Source organism: Capra hircus (assembly GCF_001704415.2).
Source record: "Capra hircus breed San Clemente chromosome X unlocalized genomic scaffold, ASM170441v1, whole genome shotgun sequence".
Classification (NCBI taxonomy): domain Eukaryota; kingdom Metazoa; phylum Chordata; class Mammalia; order Artiodactyla; family Bovidae; genus Capra; species Capra hircus.
In genome coordinates this window covers 53,179,588-53,202,275 of record NW_017189516.1, presented here as the reverse complement: position 1 = coordinate 53,202,275, position 22,688 = coordinate 53,179,588, and the positions used below count along the sequence as shown (strand labels likewise).

General features: G+C 40.2%; 1 protein-coding gene across 7 annotated transcripts in view; it reads left to right on the top strand.

Annotated features, from left to right (window-relative positions):
• The window catches only part of REPS2 (RALBP1 associated Eps domain containing 2), a 174,082-nt gene extending 155,940 nt beyond the window's left edge, over positions 1-18,142 (top strand). For all 7 annotated transcript variants that reach the window (XM_018043963.1, XM_018043959.1, XM_018043960.1 and 4 more), the window contains one exon: positions 14,354-18,142. In XM_018043963.1, coding sequence (XP_017899452.1) covers positions 14,354-14,422 — 69 coding nt within the window. In that variant the 3' untranslated portion in view covers positions 14,423-18,142. The remainder of the gene's footprint in view (positions 1-14,353) is intronic.
• The last annotated feature ends 4,546 nt before the right edge of the window (positions 18,143-22,688 follow it).

Genomic DNA, 22,688 nt, shown 5'->3' with positions numbered 1-22,688 from the left:
CACTAGTTTGTTGAATTTTTTAAAATTCCATATATAACTGATCTCATGGGCTTCCCAGGTGGCAATAGTGGTAAAGAACCTGTCGGCCAATGCAGGAGATATAAGAGACATGGGTTCGATCCCTGAGTCGGGAAGAGCCCCTGGAGGAGGGCATGGCAACCCACTCCAGTATTCATGCCTAGAGAATCCCGTGGACAGAGGAGCCTGGTGGGCTACAGTCCATGGGGTTGCAAAGAGTCAGACAGAACTGAACCAACTTTAGCATGCACACATATACAGTATTTATCTTTCTCTGTCTGACTTATTTCACTTAGCATAATGTCCCAAAATCCATGTTGTTGCAAATGGCAGAATTTCATTCTTTTTTATCACTCATGTAATTATAATTTCTTTTACGTGGTGAGAACATTTAAGATTTACTTCTTAGCGATTTTTAAGTATATAATACAGTATTGTTAGCTATAGTCACCATGCTATACATTACATCCACAGAACTTATATATCTTATGACTGCAAGTTTGTACCCTTACTCAACATCTCCCCATTTCCTGCACCCGCCTCCCAGCCCATGGCAACCACCATTCTACTCTGTCTCTATGAAGTTGGCCTTTTTAGATTATACATAAAAGTGATATCATATGGTATTTGCCTTTCTCTGTCTGACTTATTTCACTTAGCATAGGGCCCACAAGGTCCATCAGTGTCACAAATGGCAGCATTTCCTTCTTTCTTTTGGCTGAATAATATTCGATTGCATGTATGTACCACATCTTTATCCATTTATCTGTAGAGCGAAACTTGTTTTCGTATCTCAGCTATTGTACATAATACAGTGAACATGGGAATACACATATTCCTTTGAGATCCTGATTTCTTTTCCTTTGGATATACCCCAAAGTGGGATTACTAGATCTTACGATGGTTCTTTTTTCAATTTTAAGAAACCTCCATACCATTTTGTGTAGTTGCTGGATCAGTCTGCCTTCTGACCAACACTGCACAAGCGTTCCCTGTTCTCCACATCCTTGCCAACACTTATCCCTTTTCTTTTTGATAATAGCCATTTTAACAGGTGTGAGGTGATATCTCATTTTGGTATGGATTTGCATTTCCCTGATGATTAGTGATGCTGAACATGTTTTGTGTACTTGTTGGCCATTTGTTTTAGAATGCTGTGTTTCCATTTTTATTTGTTTCAGGATAGTTTTTTGATTTCCCTTTTGATGTCTTCTTTGACTCATTGGTTGTTTAGAAGTGCTTTGTTTAATCTCTATGTGTTTCTGAATTTTCTAGTTTTCCTCTTGTTACTGATTCCTAGTTTAATAACCTTGTAGTTGGAAAATGTACTTGGTATGACTTTGATGTTCTTAAATCTGCTAAGACTTATCTTGTAACCTATCATATGATATATCCTCAAGAGTATTTCATGTGTGCTTGAGAATATGTATTCTGATTCTAGTGGATGAAATGTTCTGTATGTCTGTTAGGTTCATTTGGTATAGTTCAAGACCAACATTTCCTTGTTATATTTTTGTCTGGATGATATACCCACTGTTGTAAGTGAGCTATTGATGTCCCTCATTATTGCTATGCTGTTGTCTATTTCATCTTTCGAATTTTTTATTAAATTTTTATTTTTACTTTATTTTACTTTACAATACTGTATTGGTTTTGTCATACATTGACATGAATCCACCACGGGTGTACATGCATTCCCAAACATGAACCCCCCTCCCACCTCCCTCCCCATAACATCTCTCTGGGTCATCCCCATGCACCAGCCCCAAGCATGCTGTATCCTGCATTGGACATAGACTGGCGATTCGATTCTAATATTTACTTGATATATTTAGGTGCTCTGATGTTGCCTGCATATATATTTATGACTGTTATATTTTCTTTATGAGTTAATCCCTTTAACATTATATAATGACATGCCTTGTCTCTTGATATGGTTTTTGAACTATAGCCTGTTTTATCTGGTAAAAGAATAACTACTCCTCTTGTCTTTTGATATCTACTTGCATGGAATATCTTTTTCATCCCTTCGTTTTTTCCTATGTGTGACCATAAACTAAAGTGAGTCTTTTATAGGCAGCATGTAGTTTGGTCCCTTCTTTTTTTTTAATCCATTGATCTGCTCTATGTCTTTGGATTGGAGAACTTAATTCATTTACATTTGAAGTAAATATTAATAGGTAAGGATTTACTAATACCCTGTTAACTGTTTTCTGACTGTTTTATAGTTTTCTTGTTCATTTCTCCCTCTCCTACTGCCTGCCTTTGTGAATTGATGATTTTCTGCAATAGTATGCTTTGATTGTCTTCTCTTTATCTTTTGTGAATCTATTGTAGGTTTTTGTGTTTGCTTTGTTGTTATCATGAAGCTTACATAAAACATCTTGTAGGTATAACTGTCTATTATATGCTGATAACTTTGATTGTATATAACAACTCTCGGAGAAGGCAATGGGAACCCACTCCAGTACTCTTGCCTGGAAAATCCCATGGACGGAGGAGCCTGGTGGGCTACAGTCCATGGGGTCGCTAAGAGTCGGACATGACTGAGCGACTTCACTTTTACTTTTCACTTTCATGCACTGGAGAAGGAAATGGCAACCCACTCCAGTGTTCTTGCCTGGAGAATCCCGGGGACGGGCGAGCCTAGTGGGCTGCCGTCTTTGGGGTTGCACAGACACGACTGAAGTGACTTAGCAGCAGCAGCAGCAGCAACAACTCTACCCTTTTACTCCCCCTTTTGTTTTTGAACAAAAGCAAAAAAACCAAAAACAAAAAAAGAGCTTCCCTCGTGGCTCAGCTGGTAAAGAATCCGAGAGACCTGGGTTCGGTCCCTGGGTTGGGAAGATCCCCTGGAGAAGGGAAAGGCTACCCACTCCAGTATGCTGGCCTGGAAGATTCCATGGACTATACAGTCCACAAAGAGTCAGACACAACTGAATGACTTTCACTTTGTTTTTTAATTCATAATTTACTTTTCATATTTTATATTCATTAACAAGTTATTTTAGCTATGGTTATTTGTAATACTCTTTTCCTTTAGCATTTATACTAAATTTAAGTGGTTAACACACTGCCATATTACAGTATTAGAGTATTCTGAATTTGACTATATACTTACGTTTACCCCAGTATGTTGTATGTTTTCATATTACCAATTAGAATCCTTTCATTTCAGCTTGAAGAACTTCTTTCTACATTTCTTGTGAGGCAGATCTGGTGGTGATCAACTCCCTTGGCTTTGTTTGTGTGGGGAAATCTTTTATCTCTCCTTCATTTCTGAAGGATAACTTTGTTGAATAGAGTATTCTTGTTTGGGAATTTTTTTTTTTTCTATGAGCACTTTGTATTATCATCTCACTCTCTCAAAGGGTGCTAAGAAATCCACTGATAGCCTTTTAAGAAGTCCCTTTTAAGTTATAAGCTTCTTTTCTCTTGCTTCTTTTAAGATTTTTCTCTTTGAGTTTTGACAAGTTTATTATAATAAATCTTAAAGAGGAAATCTTCAGTGGAGTTGTTTGATGACCTTTGAGCTTCATGAACTTGGATATCCGTATCTCTCTCCATAGTCAGAAAGTTCTCAGCCATTATTTCTTCAAATAAGCTCTCTGTCTCATAACTTCAGGAACTCTAATAATTCACAAATTATTTCTTTTGATGACATCACATAGATCATGTACCTTTCTTCATTCTTTTAAATTTGTTTTCTTTGTTCTCCTCTGGCTGGATAGTTTCAAAACCCTTGAAACTGTCTGTCTTAGATTCTTTATTCTGCTTGATCCATTCTGATGTTGATGTTCTCTATTATATTTTTAATTCATTCATTTTATTATTCAGCTCCAGAATTTCTTGTGGCTCTATTTTATGATTTCTATCATTTTGTTAAACTTCTTGTTTTATTCATGTAGTATAGTTTTCCTGATTTAATTGACTTGTCTTTCTGTGTTTTCTTGCAGCACATTGAGTTTCCTTAAAATAGCCGTTTAAATTCTTTATTGAGTAAGTCCTATATCTCCATGTCTTTGGGATGGGTTACTGGAAGATTATTGTAATTCTTTGGTGGCGTCATGTTTCCTTGAAGTTTTGTGTTGTTATCTTCACATTTGAAGTAGCAGTTACTTCTTCCCAAACTACTTTCAATCAGCCGTGTTAGAGATTCTGACAATTTCTCAGATCTTCTGTGGATGCACTGCTCAGCACTTATTGTTCCTTCTTATGACACAATTCTTAATCTTGTATGCCTTGTTCTCATCCTGCAAAACACAAGGCCAAGTGCTGACAGCCTCCCTTTTATTTTCCCAAAGATGGCACTGCAGCTCAAATTTGTGGTCTCTCATGGCCTACAGATTTGGGCCAGCAAGTCTTTCTGCATGTGTTCACTCACCATCAGGAATGTGACCAAGGAACTGGCCACAGGTTGATGGTGTGTGTAAGGCCCATGGAGTGCTGAAATGCCTCATGGGTAGTTGGAGGATGCCCAACTTACAGTCAGGCTTATGGGTGGGCTTCTTGATGGTGCCCCATGAGACATTTAGTAGGATCCATGTTCCTTTAATCCCTTTTGAGAGTCCTATCTGCCATTCTCCCAGCCTCTTCCCCCTCCCCACCTCCAGTCATGCAGTTCACAATTTAGTACTGGGGAACCTGGTTGCTCAGGTATGCACTTTCCTGGGAGAAATCATGGGCCAGGATCTTTTCTAGGCATAAACTGTGCTGCCTTGGGGTAAGGTGATGTGAGTAGTCAAACAGTTCCTACCCTCCCAGTGCATCCAGACTTGTGTTATTTTTCTCTACCATTCTGCTTGAAACTTGGACTTCCACAAAAGTTCTTTCACCTCTGGGTGACTGTCTAAAACAGTGTTTCCCAGAGTTTCCTGGACTGTGGCTGAGAGGGCCTAGAGCTGTTTCTTGGATCCTACTGGGTCCAGAGCCAGAACTGAGATCTGTGTGCCTGTTACCAGATGCATGGCAAGATGAGACACCTCCTGGGTCCTTTCACATATGGTGCTGGATCCCATAACTCCCACAAAGGCACTTTGTGAATGGATGCCAAATTGTCATTGACAGGGGGACATGGACAAGGAATGTCTTATTCAGCCATCCTACTGACATCACTCCTGGTAGTTTTAAGTTTTTAAATGAACTTCCATAGTGTTTTCCATAGTGACTGCACCAGTATCTATGATCCATTTTGAATTAAGTTTTATGTATGCTATAAGATTAGGGTCAAGGTTCATTTTTTCCCATATCAGTATTTCATTAATCTAGTATCATTTGTAGAAAAGTTTCTTTTCCTTCTTGGATTACTCTGATGCTGTTCTCAAAAATCTAATAACCATGTAAGTGTGATTTATTTATGAATTCTTACTCCATTCTGTTAACCTGTTTGTTGATCTTTATACTGGTACTACATGGTCTTGATTTCTGTAACTCTTGAAATCAAGTAGTATAAATTTTTCACTATTCTCTAATTGTTGAGATTTTAGAAAACCTCTTAGTGGTTCTGAGTGTGTAAGTATTTGCAAATTGTTTCTTAAAATTTCATTTCCTAACTGAGTTTATGAAGGTCACGGAATATAAAGTCACACAGAAAACAATCATATTTCTATATACAAGTAATAAACAACTTGTCACAGAAATTTGAAAAACCATAGTATCCACAATAGCTATCATTTAGAAGAGTATTCCTCTCCTAAATGAACTACTTAAGTATAAATTCATCTGTATATTGAAATGTGCAAAATGCTGCTAAAAGAAATCTAAGAAGACCTAAATAAAGGGAAAGACATATGTAGCTTGTGGATTGGAAGACTCAGCATAGTAGTAATACTATTTTCCTCTAGGGTGATCTATAGAATCCTTGCAGCCAATCAAAACCCCAGTAGGATGTTTTGTAGACATAGACCAGCAAATCCTATAATTTATATGTAAAGGCCAAGGAACTAGAATAGCTAAAACAAATTTGAAAAAGAACAAAGATGGAGGAATCACTTTCAGTATCAAGCTTCAGTAATCAAGACAGTATGGGATTAATGATGAATCAGTGGAGCAGAATCAGAAGTCCTGAGGTAGACCATGTGAATAGAATAAGCATTTGATCTTTGACAAATATACAAAATCAGTTTATTGAGGAAAGGATAGTCTTTTCAACATATTGTTTTGTAACAATTGGTCATCCATCTGTAAAAACATGAGCTTTGACCAAAAATCTCACTTCTGATACAAAGATTAACTTGAAATGGGTCATAGAAACAAATGTAAAACATAAAGGTATAAAACCTGTAGAAAAAAAACATAGGAAAAATTTTTGTGACCCAAGGTTAGAAACGATGCCAGAAGCACAAACACAGAAAAAGTCAATAAATTGGACTTTAACAAGATTTAAAACTTTTACTCTGTCAAAAATACTGTCAAGAGAATTAAGAGACAAGCTATAGACTGGAAGAAAATATTTGCAACCCATGTATTTTGACAAAGGACTTCTGTCCAAATTATATAAAGAACTCTCAAAACTCAGTAATAAGAATTCTCAAAGCTCAACCAACCCAATTTAAAAATGGGCAAAGGATTTGAACAGATACTTCACCAAAGAGGATATAAAGATGGCAAATAAACATGTGCAAAGATATTCAGCATTATTAGCCATTCAGTTCAGTTCAGTCGCTCAGTCGTGTCCGACTCTTTCTGATCCCATGAATCGCAGCACGCCAGGCCTCCCTGTCCATCACCAACTCCCGGAGTTCACTCAGACCCATGTCCATCGAGTCAGTGATGCCATCCAGCCATCTCATCCTCTGTCATCCCCTTCTCCTCCTGCCTCCAATCCCTCCCAGCATCAGAGTCTTTTCCAATGAGTCAACTCTTCGCATGAGGTGGCCAAAGTACTGGAGTTTCAGCTTTAGCATCATTCCTTCCAAAGATTCAGTTCAGTTCATTCTCTCAATCGTGTCCAACTCTTTGTGACCCCATGAATCGCAGCATGCCAGGCCTCCCTGTCCATCACCATCTCCCGGAGTTCACTCAGACTCACGTCCATTGAGTCCGTGATGCCATCCAGCCATCTCATCCTTGGTCATCCCCTTCTCCTCCTGCCCCCAATCCCTCCCAGCATCGGAGTCTTTTCCAGTGAGTCAACTCTTCACGTGAGGTGGCCAAAGTACTGGAGCTTCAGCTTTAGCATCATTCCTTCCAAAGAAATCCCAGGGTTGATCTCCTTCAGAATGGACTGGTTGGATCTCCTTGCAGTCCAAGGGACTCTCAAGAGTCTTCTCCAACACCACACTTCAAAAGCATCAATTCTTTGGCGCTCAGCCTTCTTCACAGTCCAACTCTCACATCCATACATGACCACAGGAAAAACCATAGCCTTGACTAGATGGACCTTAGTCAGCAAAGTAATGCCTCTGCTTTTGAATATACTATCTAGGTTGGCCATAACTTTTCTTCCAAGGAGTAAGCATCTTTTAATTTCATGGCTGCAATCACCATCTGCAGTGATTTTGGAACCCTAAAAAAATAAAGTCTGACACTGTTTCTACTGTTTCCCCATCTATTTCCCATGAAGTGATGGGACTGGATGCCATGATCTTCGTTTTCTGAATGTCGAGCTTTAAGCCAACTTTTTCACTCTCCTCTTTCACTTTCATCAAGAGGCTTTTTAGCTCCTCTTCACTTTCTTCCATAAGGGTGGTGTCATCTGCATATCTGAGGTTATTGATATTTCTCCCGGCAATCTTGATTCCAAAGATTAGGTAAATCTTGATTCCAAAGATTCCAAAGATTAGGCAAATGCAAATTGAAACCATGATCACAGACCACCACACACAGTGATAGAATTGCTAAAACAGAAAGTCATGACAGCATCAAGTGCTGTCACCTGGAACCCTCATGAATTGGTGGTGAGAATGCCAAATGGTACCCCACTTTGAAAAATCATGTGTCAGTTTCTTATGAAGTTATATATACACTTAACCCTGTGACCCAGCAGTACATAAACGTTAATAGCAATTTTACATGATAGCTGAAACTTGGAAACAACACCAATATCCTTCAAAAGATGAATGGATAAACTGAATACAGTGAAATAGTATTCAGTGAGCAGAAGGAGTGATAGACACAGTAATTTGAATGAAACTCAAAGGCATTATGTTGAATGAGACAAGCCAATGTCAAAAGGTTAGGTACTACACGATTCCTTTTATTTTACATTCTTGAAAAGGCAAAAGTATAGTGCTGGAAAGTAGACCACTGGTTGTCAAGGGTTATTATGCATGTGGTAAAGGTTTATATGTCAGTGAGTAGTACCAGGGAGCTTTTTGGTTACTGAAACTGTAATATACCCTCTTTGTGGTGGCAGTTACACAAATCTATATGTGTTGACGTTTGTAGAACTATACACTGAAAGGAAAAAAGTCAATTTTACCATATGATAAATAAAATTTTGAAAAATGTCAAACGTCATTCTGTTTTATGAATCTTTGTATATGACCTTGTTTTTGTTTTGCATTTTGCTTTCACTTCCCTTCTACCCCCACTTCTTGTTTTGGCATCAGTTCAGTTCAGTCGCTCAGTCGTGTCTGACTCTTTGCAACCCCATGAATCGCAGCATGCCAGGCCTCCCTGTCCATCACCAACTCCCGGAGTTCACTCAGACTCACGTCCATCGAGTCAGTGATGCCATCCAGCCATCTCATCCTCTGCCATCCCCTTCTCCTCCTGCCCCCAACCCCTCCCAGCATCAGAGTCTTTTCCAATGAGTCAGCTCTTCGCATGAGGTGGCCAAAGTACTGGAGTGTCAGCTTTAGCATCGTTCCTTCCAAAGAAATCCCAGGGCTGATCTCCTTCAGAATGGACTGGTTGGATCTCCTTGCAGTCCAAGGGACTCTCAAGAGTCTTCTCCAACAACACACTTCAAAAGCATCAATTCTTGGTGCTCAGCCTTCTTCACAGTCCAACTCTCACATCCATACATGACCACTGGAAAAACCATAGCCTTAACTAGGCAGACCTTAGTCGGCAAAGTAATGTCTCTGCTTTTGAATATGCTATCTAGGTTGGCCATAACTTTTCTTCCAAGGAGTAAATATCTTTTAATTTCATGGCTGCAGTCAGCATCTGCAGTGATTTTGGAGCCCAAAAAAATAAAGTCTGACACTGTTTCCACTGTTTCCCCATCTATTTCCCATGAAGTGATGGGACCGGATGCCATGATCTTCGTTTTCTGAATGTTGAGCTTTAAGCCAGCTTTTTCACTCTCCTCTTTCACTTTCATCAAGAGGAGGCTTTTTAGTTCGTCTTCACTTTCTGCCATAAGGGTGGTGTCATCTGCATATCTGAGGTTATTGATATTTCTCCTGGCAATCTTGATTCTAGCCTGTGCTTCCTCCAGTCCAGCGTTTCTCATGATGTACTCTGCATAGAAGTTAAATAAGCAGGGTGACAATATACAGCCTTGACGCACTCCTTTTCCTATTTAGAACCATTCTGTTGTTCCATGTCCAGTTCTCACTTTTGCTTCCTGACCTGCATACAGATTTCTCAAGATAGGTCACTATTATTCACTGGTCTCTATACTTCATAGGCCTTTTTAATTTGGAAACCCATGTTCTTCAGTTCTGGGAGTTTTCTTGATTTTTATTGACCCCCCATTTTCCCTGTTCTCCCTTCCTGATATTTTTCTGACACTGAACTTCTTAGTTTGGTTTTCTAATTTTTCTCTTCTAGTTTCTTTTTTTGGTCTATGTGTGGAGACTTATTTTTAAGCTCTAAATCTCCTATGTTTAATAACCAAGAGTTCATTTTTTTCGTTCTCTGCTTGTTTCTTTTTGATGGCATCCTATTCTTGTTTTATGGTTGTCATGTCTTCTGTTAATTGTAGTTTTTCTTCTTCCTCAATACTTTTTTATTTTGTTGTATATACTTCTCATTACATACTTTGCTTCAATAGCTGATACTTTCCTTCAATAGCTGATGGTCCTTCTCTGCTTATATTTAGGAGGAGGATGAGAATGCAGATTGAAGGTCCATACCTGTTGTGGGACTTGTCATCTTTGAGCTTCATTCTCCCCCAATTTGTCTGAGCTGTAGAGCTGGGCAACTCCCAAAGACAGTGTCGTTGGCTTTTTCTTCTTGATCTGACTGGATTCCTCAAAGAAGAGACTCTTCTGGTCTCTTGCATGTAAGGAAGACGTGGTCCAGTGGAGCAGAGGACTCTGGTTCTCAGCATTCAGGGTGTTCATTTAACCCCTCTATTTCCAGTCTAGTTTTTTGTTGTTAACTGTATCTGTGTGTTGGTATTCCAGAGGTCATCTGTTTTGCCTTTCAAAGGAATAAATCTTCAGTGTTCTACCCTAGTGGCAAGAAGAATTTGGGAATCTGATTACTTCTGAATCAGACTTTCAAGGAACACTTCTTGAGGACAGTCCTCTTTCCTTCACTTTAACTTTCATAAATATCTGAGACTGCCAGTTTGAGTCTTTTAGGGATTCTTCTATGTAAAATCAGACTGGTTCTTGTTTTATCTCCATCCTTAGCTTGCAGTGCACTTTTATTTACTTGATCTGAAGACGTGAAAAAGTTTAAGGTCTAGCTAACAGAAATCTGAAGACTCATCAAATGGAGCTCTAGTCATGGGCCTCTCAGTCAGTTCCCAGACTGAGTTTACACATACAGAAGCCTTGAATAAAGGGGCATCTTAGTTACCTGCAAGAAGGACCCTACTCTGTAGCCAAAAGTTTATATTGTTAGTCTTTCTCTCAGACTTTCCCAAAGAGCCTTGTGCCCATTTACCAGTGTGACTGTGCACTTGGGAAAAGGGACTCATCAGATTTGGGGAGGATTACTAAACACAGGCTCTAAACTGAAGACCCAAAATGTCCCTATGTTTCACCAGTGAGAGTAGGAGCTTCTGGAGATCACGTGATCAGTAGAGCTGAAGCGCAGGTACAGCTCACATTGGGTCCAGTTTATCCCCAAATCTACCCTATGGTTATTCTGTTCAGTTCCCTCAAGCATCATTGGAAGAGACATAGTCAGCAACTGGGAGAATCCACACACTTGTTTTTCTTGGATTAGCTAATTCATTCAGCATTCATTAGTTTGTCTTCCAGCTTACCAGTTTTATTGCTATCACCTCTTCCCTGTTGTCTTCCCTGTCCTTGTGTGTCTATGACCCCCACCCCACCCCTAATTTAAAAAATTGGTTTAGCGTTCCAGTAGGGAATGAGTTTGGTACATAGGTTCAGTTCCAGCTTTACTTGGCACCACCATCTTTATTATTTTGCTGGGTGATGCTACCTAATCCTATTGCTTTGAAGGCCATCCAACCTCACAAATTTATGTCTAAAGCCCCTCTTCTCTTTCTTCTAAGCTCTAGACATGCATTTACAACTGCTTATTCTACTTTTCTCCTAATATACACATCTCAGATGCTTCATTCCCAACTGTCTCCTTGAAATGTCCATTTCTCATCCAATCTTCTTGTTCTCAATTAATCCCACACTACCAACCACCCTATTCCTCAATTCCAAATCCTCTTCTTTCCTACATCAGCTTTATCAACATGTCTTATTAGTTCTAGATTTAAAGTATGTCCAAAATCCACCTCCTCCTCTCTGTGGCTACTACCTTAATCTAAGCCATTTTCATTTCTCACCTGGTTTCATGCAGTAACCTCCCAAATGCTCTCTGCTCTGACTCTTGTCCTGCTACAATCCATTGTCTACACAAAAGACAGAGTGAGAATTCTGAATTTGAAATTAGGCCACATGCCTTTCCTGATTCAAAGCTCTCATTGCTGTGCCCCTTCACTTTGAATGGCATCCACACTCCTTACTCTGTCTGCCGGGTCCTGCCTAACTCTCTGACTTTAGTTCCTGCCAAGGTCTTCATTGTCCCCTCTGCTTTTGGTCACACAGGCCTTGTGGTTCATCAAACGCACCAAGCTTGTTCTCTCCTTTGCAGCCTTAGTTGTTGTCATTTTGTCTCATTGAATATCGTTCACCTGTATCTTCACATGGTTCACCTCTCACTTCATTTAAGTCTCTTCTCAGTAGCATCAGCTCTGAGAAGCCTTCCCTGACCACACTCTGCGCCTTTCTCCCAGATCCACCATTACTCTCTATTAACAGCATCTAATTTCCTTCTGAAAGCCTTCTGAAAGTATTTGGTTTTTTTTTTTAACTTTCTTATCTTTCTCCAGCCATTTGAGTATAAGCCCTCTGAGGGCATTGGTTTGAACTGTTTTGTTCCTTGGTGGTATCATCACAACCAGAGCAGAACCAGGCGCTTCAGTTCAGTTCAGTTGTTCAGTCGAGTCTGACTCTGCGATCCCATGAACTGCAGCACGCCAGACCTCCTTGTCCATCACCAACTCCCGGAGTCCACCCAAACCCATGTCCATTGAGTCGGTGATGCCATCCAACCATCTCATCCTCTGTCGTCCCCTTCTCCTCCTGCCCTCAATCTTTCCCAGCATCAGGGTCTTTCCAAATTAGTCAGCTCTTCGCATCAGGTGGCCAAAGTATTGGAGTTTCAGCTTCACCATCAGTCCTTCCAGTGAACACCCAGGACTGATCTCCTTTAGGATGGATTGGGTGGATCTCCTTGCAGTCCAAGGGACTCTCAAGAGTCTTCTCCAACACCACACTTCAAAAGTATCAATTCTTCGGTGCTCAGCTTTCTTTATAGTCCAACTCTCACATCCATACATGACCACTGAAAAAACCATAGCCTTGACTAGATGGACCTTTGTTGGCAAAGTAATGTCTCTGCTTTTTAATATGCTGTCTAGGTTGGTCATAATCTTCCTTCAAAGGAGTAAGTGTCTTTTAATTTCATGGCTGCAATCACCATCTGCAGTGATTTTGGATCTGAAAAATAAAGTCAGCCACTGTTTCCACTGTTTCTCCATCTATTTGCTGTGAAGTGATGGGACCGGATGCCATGATCTTCGTTTTCTGAATGTTGAGCTTTAAGCCAATTTTTTCACTCTCCACTTTCACTTTCATCAAGAGGCTTTTTAGTTCTTCTTCACTCTCTGCCATAAGGGTGGTGTCATCTGCATATCTGAGGTTATTGACGTTTCTCCTGGCAATCTTGATTCCAGCTTGTGCTTCATCCAGCCCATCATTTCTCATGATGTACTCTGCATAGAAGTTAAATAAGCAGGGTGACAATATACAGCCTTGACATACTCCTTTTCCTATTTGGAACCATTCTGTTGTTCCATGTCCAGTTCTCACTTTTGCTTCCTGACCTGCATACAGGTTTCTCAAGAGGCAGGTCAGGTGGTCTGATATTCCCATCTCTTTCAGAATTTTCCACAGTTTGTGGTGATCCACACAGTCAAAGGCTTTGGCATAGTCAATAAAGCAGAAATAGATGTTTTTCTGGAACTCTCTTGCTTTTTTGATGATCCAGCAGATGTTGGCAATTTGATCTCTGGTTCCTCTGCCTTTTCTAAAACCGGCTTGAACATCTGGAAGTTCACAGTTCACGTATTGCTGAAGCCTGGCTTGGAGAATTTTAAGCATCACCTTACTAGCATGTGAGAACCGGGCCCTTAGTAGATAGATATTCAGAGACTGTTGGATGGTAGGACGGAGGGTAAGTAAATAAACTCTTGTTGAGTTCCATAATGATTTTCATCATGTTTGTTCTTCTGGGATGTCTCAGAATTGAGCCTTTATATAGACTTCTTTCCCACCTTGACTGATTCTACTTCAGAATGCCTTTACGTGTCCCCCTCTCTCCTTGTCATTAGGTCTGTTTTAGGGCTCAGAGTTTGAGTTCCCAAGTAGCAGACTGCAGATCCTCTTTTCTACCTTTAGCTGAGAAGACACACCTTCAACCACAGATGCAGGATCCTGGATGACACTTTAGTGTAAGGACAACCAGTGTCCTTTCTTATCCCTTGGTCCTGATCTAGTATGGTGCTGGATTAGAAACAAGAGATTGAAACTAGAAATGTAGTCTCAGTATTAGGAGTCTGCTTTTGCTTTTCTGCTCCCTTTCAATCAGTCTTTTTATTTTTAACATCATTCTGTGCCAGCCACTGATCCTGTTAAAAACTGAGTGTGAGATATAGGTGTGGGGAGGAGGGAGGGTTGATCAATTAGTTTCATTTCATCATCAAGAAAGGAATTGAGAGACTATTGTGAAGCCTCCTATGGCCTGTCACCGGCTTCAAATACAATGCCTCCCAGTCTACTCCTCCTTGAGTTATATGGCACCTGAATGCTTGTGGGTCCAGTCATAAGTTTCTTTTTAATATCCGATGAAGTGGGGATGAACCCAAGAAATGACCCCTCTCTTCTCTCTCTTTTGTACAACTCAGGAGGTTCATCAAGAACGGATTGCATTGGAAAACCAATTGGAACAACTTCGTCCAGTCACTGTATTGTGACCCTCCCCGCCAAGATTCAAGTAACAGTGGGTGACCTTTTCTGCCAAGATCTTTCCTTTGAATGTTTCAACGCAACTACATGTCATAGATGTCTGAGACTGTCAAAAGCTCTGAGCAGCGGAATATAATCAATATCACCTTTTCTCTTGTGCTTCACACATACGTTTTTACTGTGGTGGAAAAAATACAACTGATTGTCACACTTAAAATTGTAATTATCAGTGGAATTTATCTCCCATTCTTAAGTATTTCCTCAAGGTGTTAGATGTTGCTCCTTATTGAAAACCAATCTTCTAGCAAATAAAAACAATTTAGAGCATTATTTATTTAAAGAGTTTATGATTTGTACAAGACCTTGTAACCCAGTACCTTCAGGATGCTTGTTTTATTTTCATATGTATATCATATATAGTAGGTTGGTTTCCTGAATAATTGTTATTCCAACTAGATAGTCTTTGGCATGATGATGATAAAAACAAAAACTAGAAGTAAACAAAATCATTAGCTTTAGACTGGCACTGTACCCTCCACCACTATACATGTGCCAAAAACTGCTTCTCTAGTGCCATCTTGATATTATATCTAGCTATGAATAGTACATGACTGTTGTTTTCTATGGAATAGCAAAGACTTGTTCAGTCTTACACCTCTGTGAAGTAGTAGTTTTGTCCATGATCTGTTTAACTTGGCCCAGCTATGCTGTCAACACAAATAACTCAGCCCATTCATGCAGGTTTTTGGACAAGAGCAATCTGCCCTAACTGCCTTCCCCAATCAAATTAAGTAACTAGTTGCCAGATCTCTACTTCTATTCTGCATGGGTTAATATATCTGTAAATGCATGAATGTGGAAACCACTCATCAAATGTGAAAGGCTGATGAAACTGTTTGGACTGATGAATATTTGTTGTTTGAACCCAGGTATTCAAACTAAGGAAGAAGGGGCAATGATTATTACCAGTAATCCAACAGTCTTTGGTATTTATTTTTGTCTTTGTTATTTTAACCCAGATCACAAGTGTATTGAGTATGAAGAAATAATGAAAGAAAGCTGATCCTTACACTTGATATATGATTATTTTGTTCTCTGTGAAGTGACCCTTGAGGAGGGATTGGTTTATGTGCAGTTCAGAGGCGCCCAACCGACTCCAGTGTAAGTGATGTAAAACATAAAACAGTAAGCTCCAATCACAGAAGCCAGTATTCTATAGAAATCTACGTGGCCCCTGCTTGTCCTGCAGGCTCAAGCTGACAGTGGGAATTGACTGGCTCTCCCAGGTATCTGGGCTCTCTAGCTTTAACAGCACTTCAAGATACTGATGGCAAATTTGCCATCTCTTGTGCATTTTGCTAGTTTACTAGTTCTTAAGCTATTGTGTGAAGTGTGCTAGGGTCCTTTCTGAAGTGGTTTAGCAGAGCTCTGCAGTTTGCAGGACTAAGCCTTTAATTTCAAGAGAGTTGACTGCTCTGAGAAGAAGTAGGCATTTATTTAATGCTTCCTTACTCCATTGGCAAGCTTTATCAGTAGTTTAATGGCAGAAGAGAAATGCTCAAACAGATGATTTTTTTCCAAAGAAAAACAAAATTGTTGATTCTGTTCTGTATGTATTAAAAGATTCAGAATTGCTTGGACTTTGAATATCCTAAGACTTGAACTCTTTCTCTAGTCCCCTTTCCTTCCGTTTTGGCTGCCTTCTTTGTCCCTGTGGGAGGGTTTCAGGGTCAGTTTAAACCTTTTCTAAAATATGAATGGGTGAGTGAACATTTTTTAGGGAACCTCTTTTCACATGTTCTGAGAACTGGGGGCTGCAACACGTTTTATCAACAGTGTCCACATCGCAGACGTTTCACATCATATTTGCCTTTTGTTCCACTCAATCCAGGAAAGTCTAGCGTATGCACTTTATCTCATAATCTTCCAGGACATACGCACACACTCCAGATAGCACTTCATATCCATTAAGCAGACATATAAACTAAAGAATGTTAGTCTATGTTCTACATTTTTAAAATATTAACATGTTTTTCCCTCATCAAGCCAAAACCAGAGTGAGCCAAATTAGGAGTTTGGGGTTTTGTTTAGTTGGCTTGCTTTTCATTAAAGGAAAAAACTTGCACTGGACAGTCAAAGGCTCATGTGTTGCGTAGTCTCAGCAATATTTTAAGATAGACATTGCATTAAAGCCCACAACAATACTATCTACACCCCACCTTCCTGACTGGATTTAATAGTGACCACAGTCTCTTAGTTGCCTAGAAGTGGATTTTTTAAAAAACCAATTGAATACACATACAACATCATTATTACCTAGCTAGTGCTTATCCTTTGTTTCTCTGTTTTCTTAGGATGTGTATTTTTAATTTAGGATTATAACTCCTGATAATGTTTCTGTGAGCCTTTTATGTGATTTATAGGAAGACTGGGTTATTGTTATCACCATTATACCTCTTTTGTAAAACTACTCAACACTAAGACCTGCTTGTTGGGCAGAAATCTGTGGGCAGAATGTTGATGTTACCCCCCATCCATGAGGGTTTAATAACCTTATTGTTAATCAGTCTTCCTCCATAGGAATCTCATAGTTCCAAGGATGAATGCACAGTACATTACCGATTTACTGGGTACCTCAGCATCTCTGGTTTATCACTTATTGCTTTGGCCACCTCCCTATCCAGCAGCCATGAAGCAAACCCAAAAGGCAGATTTCTAGAATGGAGGAGTATGTCATAATAAAGGCAGACATTTGCCTTAGTTGGAGGTATCTGACTGCTTTATAAACATTAGAGAAATACTTTGGATCTGGTTAGGAGAGGAGGCCGCTTAGCTGGGAGCTGTGCCCATTTTCCTCTCATTGCGCAGTAGGATGTTGGAGATGAGAGGACCTGTTCCCATATCCTGCAGCTGCTTTGGGGAACCAAGGCCCTAAGAAACCACATTTCCTAGTCCAAGAATCCATAGAAGGAGGGAGCTATTGACAGAGTTGGATTTTATGGATTCTAAGTTGAGTCCTCTGGCCACTAGCAGTACTAAAAATAGATTAGAAGGGTTTCTTCTATTTACCATGTTTTATTTACTTACTTAATCAGTTTTAAAATATGGAAACATGTTTTAGTGAATTTGAGATCTAGATATTTCTCTTGGATTGAAGCAAAAAATAAAATCTGAAAGAATAGGATTGAACTATTTGTTCTTCTGAACACCTCACCTTTCATGATGTAGTAAATTACCCTGGGTTTCTTGGCAGAACTTTTGACAGCTGTTGCTTTGAATGAATTCCATTCCTGTATTCCTTATGGGAGTTTGTTTTTAAAATAGACTACTGTGATTGAAATGAACTCAATATGTAGTAAGTTATAGTTTTCTTCAATATAGCATGGGTTACTTGGGTTGCAAATATTCCATTTCAGCATAGTTTAGGGTGAGTAATCAGAAACATGAATTTTTCTTTGATTCCCTAGTAATGTCTGAACTAATATTAAAGCATTCCTCTCTTCACATGTGATTTAATTCTAGTCTGTTTCTAAATGATATTTGTCCATTTCTTAGATGAGCTTATAACCATGGTAATGATAGATTTGTGCTTATTAATAGAAGATCAATAAGAAAATAATCTGGAATGGATTTTTTTTTCTTGCAGTTAAGACAGACATTTGCAAACATAGTAGTTGGAAAGATCTCAATTTTAGTATAACACCTTAGAGGTAAGAACATTTGTTCAGCACAAGCTAAAATCACACCTCCTGACAAGATATCAGTAACAGAATTTGATTTTTAAAATATTAAAAGAATTACAAATATCCTAGCAACCAAATCTTCCCATATTACTGACAAGTAGGACTCAGTAGGTTGTGGTTTGAGCAGTGTGAATGTGAACAAAATGAAATCGCAGTTGAGAAGTCTTTTTCTCCTCTAGTTAAAGAGAACATTCTAGTAACTTTGGTTTCTCTTTCCAAGTTGTTGACTCTGTTTCAGGTGTACTCTTTGTTTTTTGTTTTTTGTTTTTTTAGTTTTTTATTTTTTAAATTTTAAAATCTTTAATTCTTACATGCGTTCCCAAACATGAACCCCCCTCCCACCTCCCTCCCCATAACATCTCTCTGGGTCACTCTTTGAAACTGATTTCGAAGGATCACTTGAATTTACACTTTATTTATGGGTGCTTTGTTATAGTATTTTGCATCATGACCCACTGTGGTTCAGATTCCTAGTAAGAAGTTGGGGGGATGCGGGCTTTTGGAATCCTGAGTTGGAGGCATATCTTGCTTCCCCTTCAGCCCAGGCTAAGGAAGGCTGCCCACCAATACCTGCAGATCAGTCATCAACAGCAGTTTATGAGTCTTACTCGATAAGCCTCCCTACTTTGTTGTTTGCAGTGAGAGATGCAGCTAGTGTTGTGACCCTCCCGAGAGCAGCTCTAAGAACAGCAGACCAAGAGGGCCAGACATGCAAAGCAGTGTAAGCCAAATCTGCGCGCTGCTTCCTTCTCCAGAATAGGTTTTCAGAGATTGCCTTACCAAGCATTTCCTGAAACAGCCAGACTGTGAATGTGGGCGAGACATCCCAGGTGCACACTTGAGGCTTGTCTCATTGTTTTCTATGTTAATTAACATACATGATGGTAGAGGGACCTTTTCAAAAAGCATTTCAGGTTTTCGACAGGACTTATTCTAGTGACGGAAGCGGTGCTCTGCTCTCAGTAGTTGAAGAATGTTTGTGTTTTGTGTTTTGTGGGTTCTCCTGTCTTGCTCTAAGCCAAGTTCATGATTGTGGGAGATTGGACAAAGTGGTTTATGATTCTGAAGACTAGAGGACAATGGAACTTAGCAGGTTGGAACTGGAATTTGAGGGTGGGAGTAGGGAAACTTCTGGTCCCAATTTGGTCATAAAGCACTATGTTGGACATCAGGATTGGATCCTAAAGCTCCTTCAGAGAGCCCTGCCTTGGGAAGGGAACTGGTGATGCAGGTGCCCCCTTGTATGGAGATTAGGTCAACTGAGTTGAATTGGTTTTTATTTTGAGTCAACTTGGGTGAGGACTTTGGCAGTAACCTCCCTGAGAGCTGGTTATACCCTTTCCTTTAGCACTGCCATTCTTTTTGTCTTCAGCACAAATCCAGTGTTCAAGTGAGCCAGAGGTGGGAAGAGCCATTTTAGTCTTTGTAGCTGTGGGCCCAGAGAGATAATTAGCTGATGGTCTATTTTAACCTCAAAAATAAAAATGTATATTTTTTCACTACAGGTACATTGAACAGTTAAATGAGGAACAGCAAAATTATATATTTGATGCCTTCTGTCTTTTCATGATAATGTGCTAACAAGTTGTGTTCGTCTTTTACTCAGCCAGAGTCTCATTCATGTGCTAAACATTGGAAACTCTATGTATATTAGTCTTAAACATAAATAAATACAGGGTGTCCTACATTTGGATTGTGATTTGTCAACTCAAGCTAACCTTACTGCCTCTCTTTCACACTTGTTGGAAAGTCTGTGGAGAACATAGTAGGTTAAGAATCTCCACCTTTGTAAAATGTACATGCTGTGAAACTGGGGTGCTATGTGACAATAAATGTCAGATAATGAAGTTGACTCTGGTGTAGTCTTGGTGTCAGTCAGTATATTGTGTGTATTTGGTCTTGTGCATGTAATGCAAGTGACGTGAAAAGGAGTTGGCAGTCTTCCCTATTCAGTCAAAGTCTGAGATCTGGTTATTTTCACCTCCTGATCTGAGCTGGGTCCTTAAGCTCGATAAACACTCCGCATTCCTGGGGTATTGTGGCTAACTCACAGTGCATTTTAAAGATCCACCAAACTGATAACTTGGCTTAATGTGCGGTCAGGTTGTTTGCTTCATCTTGTTGGTGTTCTTTGTGTTCAGAAATGTTTCCAACATAATGTCCTTGCCTAGATTGCGAGTGAAGGGGAGGAATCAGGAAGGGCTGGCCTGAAATACCAACCAAGTAATCTGGCACCCTAGTTGCAGTTTCTTATCTTTAAAACTTGAATAATTTTAGGAGGCACCGGTCTCCTATCAGGTGGGGGTTGTATTCCGTACTGTGAATGCAAATTGGCCTCACACAGGATATTTCCAGTCTGTAGTTCCAAATGCCAAACTAACTCTGGAAAAATCATCCATGACTTGGCTGATAAGCTTGGCCACTGGAGACTACCAGGCCCTGACCGTTCCCAGGGATCTCATGTCATCTAGGCAAGTGGTTCCCAAGTCTGGTCTGAAGACCAGCACTATCAGCATCATTGGGGAACTTACTTGAAATGCAAAATCTTGGGACCCACCCCAGACCAATTGAATTAGGAACCCTGGGAGTGGGCTTGGCAACTTTCCTGTTAACAGGCCCTCCTGGGGATAGTGATTGCTCACTAAAGTCAAACTAGTGATCTCACTAACTACATTTTACAATCAAGCACACTGGTGCAGAGAGGCAAAACTAACTCAACTGACTCAACTAATTCTGAGCAAAGGATAAAAATGTTTCCAGGGCTGACTTGCTGCTGTGCTACAGTGTCCATTCATGAATCAGTTCCCTGTCCTCACCTTCCTTCCACAGATATTTATTCTGGCCCTGCTGTGTATCAAACACTATGTTAGGAGCTTGAGATGAGACCTATGGGACAGAATCCCTTCCCTCAAGGAGCTCGCAGAGACCAGATGACTTGCACGGCAGTGTGAGGTAGGTGATATGATGTACAGCAAGTCCCCTACATATGAACCTTCAAGTTGAAAACTTTCAAAGATGCAAACGTGCCCAGGAAAGGATGAAGAGAGACAAGAGGAAAAAGAAGTAACTGAAGAACTGAAGAGATTCACAACTAGGAAACGGCAGGGGATTTTCTTTATTTGAGGAGGTGCCGTTAGTTTTTGAGGCACAGGACCCATACCTAGAACAGTCCATGAAGGTTGTAGCAGCAGTTCCAAATGCAGTCCAGTGCTACCATGTCATCTATGATGAGAAGAAAAGAGCTACTACTCAGACATCACCGGATCGTTTTTTCAAGAGGGTAGATAGAATTGAATCCAACAAACAAGAACCTGTGCTAACAATGTCAGGTGTCAGTGACATTGCACCTTACCCTCTGTCTCCTGTTGCTGACAATCCCTCAGCTCTACCATCTCCCACCTCCTCTCCCTCCTGCAGTCAGGAACTCTTCTTTCCTGTTCACTTGATGCCAGCCCCTGTATGCCAGCTGTTGTACTGTACTGCTGTGCTTTTCAAGGTACTGCACTATGAGATTTAAAATGTTTTCTTATTTTTTTTGTTTTCTATGGCTTATGTACATGAAAAGTATTATAAAGCTATTATAGTAGAGTGCTATATAGCTGATTGTGTTAGTTGGGTACCTACACTAATTTTGTTGGATTTATGAACAAATTCAACTTTAAATGTGCTCTTAGAATGGAACTCATTCATATGTAGGGGACTTACTGTATTAGGGATGGGTCACTGCTGTCTGTAACAAAGAACCCTGAGAGTTCAGTGACTTGACACAATGAAAGTTTATTTTTCACTCCATGTATAGGTCATAGTTGTGTCATTTTCTTTGTTGTTCAGTAGGGACCCAGATCCCTTCTATGTGTGCTTCCATCTTTCTCTTGTGCTCGAGAGTTTTCTCTTTGTAGCCAGTGTGTGGAAGAAAGAGAACTGTAGAGAGGATACAATTTCTCTCCACACATCACTTATACGCATATTTCATTTCCTGGAACTCGGTTATATGACAAGACTTAACTGCAAGGGTGAGTGGGACAAGTAGCATAGCTGTGAGCACAAGAGGAAAAAGTTGTGGTGAGCACAGCATCTGTCAGACGGCACAAAGCCAGGTGGCTCTGAGAATGTGTAGGCCTGCATGCTCAGTTGCTAAGTCCTGGCCAACTCTTTGTCACCCCATGAACTGTAGCCCAACAGGCCCCTCTGTCCATGGGATTTCCCAGGCAAGAATACTGGAGTGGGTTGCCATTTCCTTTTCCAGAGGATCTTCCCAACCCAAGGATCCAACCCTCATCTCTTGCATCTTCTGCATTAGCAGGCAGAGTCTTTCTACTGAACCGTCTGGGAAGCTAGAACATACATGAGGATTTAATTCAGACTGGTGATCCACGAAGGCATCATGGAAGAGTCTTGAAAGAGGGACAGGTGTTAACCATGAAGAAGAGGGTGTTCCAGGCAGAGGGAGCTGTGTGTGCTAAGGCAAGGCAGGAAAAGAGCAGGCTGTCTTCTGGGAATTATGAAAGATTCTCCCCTGGAGGGAGTGAGT